Source organism: Gadus macrocephalus, chromosome 1 (assembly GCF_031168955.1).
Source record: "Gadus macrocephalus chromosome 1, ASM3116895v1".
Lineage (NCBI taxonomy): Eukaryota > Metazoa > Chordata > Actinopteri > Gadiformes > Gadidae > Gadus > Gadus macrocephalus.
In genome coordinates this window covers 6,898,304-6,901,372 of record NC_082382.1, presented here as the reverse complement: position 1 = coordinate 6,901,372, position 3,069 = coordinate 6,898,304, and the positions used below count along the sequence as shown (strand labels likewise).

At 41.2% G+C, this 3,069-nt stretch overlaps 1 protein-coding gene across 1 annotated transcript; it reads left to right on the top strand.

Moving 5' to 3' along the window:
- The first annotated feature begins 1,122 nt into the window (after positions 1 to 1,122).
- LOC132464293 (G2/M phase-specific E3 ubiquitin-protein ligase-like) lies at positions 1,123 to 2,037 on the top strand. The gene is made up of 3 exons (XM_060060598.1): positions 1,123 to 1,340; positions 1,501 to 1,715; positions 1,811 to 2,037. Exons 1-3 carry the CDS (start codon positions 1,225 to 1,227, stop codon positions 1,993 to 1,995), a joined length of 516 nt encoding a protein of 171 aa, XP_059916581.1. The 5' UTR covers positions 1,123 to 1,224; the 3' UTR covers positions 1,996 to 2,037.
- The last annotated feature ends 1,032 nt before the right edge of the window (positions 2,038 to 3,069 follow it).

Below are 3,069 nucleotides of genomic sequence, written 5' to 3'. Positions count from 1 at the left end.
CGTAGAGCGACTTACCGGCAGGTTATGATGTATATATGTACGGTGGCCGAGAGGGGTTACAACACATGCAAACGCCACAACACCTGCATATACAGAAAACACCTGCAAATTAAGAAAACACCTGCAAATTCAGAAAACACTTTCATCGATTACACAACACGTGCGCTGCAGATGCCAAAACACATGCAAATTCAGAAAAACACCTGCAAATTCAGAAAAACACATGCAAACTCAGAAAACACCTGCATCGACTTCATAACACGAGCAAATAGGGAAACGAACTGCAAGTTATGACAACGGAAATGTGTCCAGGGGGACCATAATCAGTGACGGACCCATATCCGGTTGGCGGTTCTTTTCAATTACGAAGGTGTTAAGTCGTTTGATTGTGCTACAAGAGGTACGTGTTTCTCTTTTATTATGATAATGAAGTGGTTTTGTGTGTTTTCAACATATTAAGTCATTGTCCCCATAACGTATTAGATAGTATTAGACAGATAATTGTTAAACGTTCTCCAAACGTTGTTAGCTGGAAGCTAGCTGGCTAGCTCGCTCCCGGTCACTAAATAGCATTATTTGTGGTCGTTTCTACATTGTTGTCATGACGTGGTAATGCAAGAGAAGGCCTGATATCTGAACTATTTTTTATTAATTTTTTTATCTTTCAGATTGACATGTTCTGCCCGTTCTGTGCGGTGCAACTTGGGGACGCTACCAAGTTTTGCCCGTCATGTGGGCAGAATGTGGAGTTCCTTACACAGCTTCCATCAACTCCATCGACTCCAACGAAGGCTGTGGGCCTACAGGTAACATCCCTTACTGTGCTTCCATTACTATGTGCTGCATCAAAATGTCCCATGGTTTTAGCTGTCAGCAAGGCCACAATTTATCAACCCCCATTAAATCATATTAGTTATATCAATTAATCAGCCTGCTGTCTGTGTTTGTGTGTGCCCGTCCGTGTGTGTGTGTGTCTTTGTGTGTCCATGACTTTAGATGAGGCCTCAGAGGAAGACCTTATCCGGGACCTCTTCAGAAAGGGCCACTCCTACACCGTTATCTGCGATTTTTTGGAGACAAAACACGGGATAGTAATGAGCCTGAAAACTATCAACACAAATTATATTTGTGCAGTTTTGTCTGTTCATTGCTCTTATTTTACTCTAGATTAAGAATGCAACAACTTTGGAAGAACTCTTGGAACTTGCAGATAAGCACGCTAGCATGCTTCAGACAGCAGGATGCTATCGATGCCTGAGGACAAGGGAGGATAAGGAACAAGTTGTTAATGATTACATCCAGTGGTATTTCACCTACCGAAACCATGTTTCCTTCCACAGGTAGGTCACTCTGACTACTCTGTAGGAATTCCAAAGAGAATGTGAATGAAACTCAAATGAATGTCAGAAATGGTTAGAGTCCTACTGGCAGTGTGACTGGCAATAGCATTAAGAACTTACCATGATCTGCCTCTTCCCCTCACCCCCAACCTGGATATAGGTTCAAGGACGGCCTGGCTACCCTGAACCTTTTCAATGCTCTGGAACAACATCCCTCCCTGTTCCTGCCTTACTTGGTTTACAGCGCGGAAGACCTGAAAGCAGAGACTCTAGAGGCGCTGTTCCGTCCACAAATGAGCCCAACTGGTAGCTCAAACCGCCAGGAGGAGGAGAGAGTGCTTGGCTACTGGCTGGACTACTTAATCGCTGTAAAAGGTATTTTCTGTATGTTATTTAAAGTGGCTGTTTAAAGTGAAGTCCACAAATGGATGATAAATCTTAATGTGTTTCATTACTCCCCACTCCCACAGAGGAAGCATCTGGGCTGTCCCTGCAGGACGTTCTGATGTTTGCAACAGGCCTAAAAGAAATCCCAGCAGCAAAATTAACACCACAGCCTCAACTCACATTCCAGAAACACTCAAGGTTTCCTGAGGCTAATGTCTGCTCAAACACATTGAAACTCCCGATATTACCCTCATATGAGATGTTTTAGGAAGCCATGAGTTATGGAATAAAGAACTCCCCTGGATTTGGTCTCTTTTGAGGTGTTAAGACCATTTATCAGACATGCAATTGTTTTAACCTGCATTTCAAAGTTCATTGTGCAGTGGCTGTTAGTTTGTCACGGTCTGTACATATAAAGCTATAACATTGTTTAAAGAAATTAAATTATTTTCTTTTTTATAAATAAAAATTGTTACCAGACTCCGGTTGCATTGTGGGATAGCGTAGTGAGGTCCGTGGTTTACTTTGGCGGTAGTACGCATTCGGGAAACGTCTTCCGTACTACAGAATGCGTACTGAGTATTCGGACACGCTATATTTTTCGCATACTACAAAATGCATACCATATAGTATGCAAGTATGAGTATTCGGATTCAGCCAAAGCCTGTGTGTGTGTGTGTGTGTGTGTGTGTGTGTGTGTGTGTGTGTGTGTGTGTGTGTGTGTGTGGTGATCACTGTCAGCCGCGTTTACATGGACACATCTGATCCGCATAGATGTGGAAGAACAGCTCAATCGGAATAGAAAAGGATCATATATACGCCTCAATCGGAATACAATTATCTGTTCACTTCCACTTTGACTCCAACTTGTTTATTATGTGTAACTGCAGGCATTGATCTCCTGTTCTGTAGAGTATGTGCAATTTGAAATAAAAAATAAAGCTACAGTAAAAAATATTGCTTAAGGGCCCCTTGTGGTCAAAGATTTAAATTACACACATACTGTACAGAACAGGAGATCACTGCCTGCAGTTACACATAATAAACAAGTTAGTCAAAGTGGAAGTGCAGAGGTTGCAAATACAAACACCCACTGATGACCTCTCCAGATTATTGAAAATATGTTTATTTTTGATACTGTATATTTAAATTATTATTTTACTACTAATAGTGGTAGTGCTACTTTACATTTTTAATTATATTTTGTTTTAACCAAATGGTGATTATTTGACACAATATATGTATCATTTCTTGCTTTTTTTCAAATGTAGGAAGGAACAAATGAGCTTAATCAGGGCAATTTGCTTTCCGTGTCAATGGATGGGCCTAATGTGAACTGGAA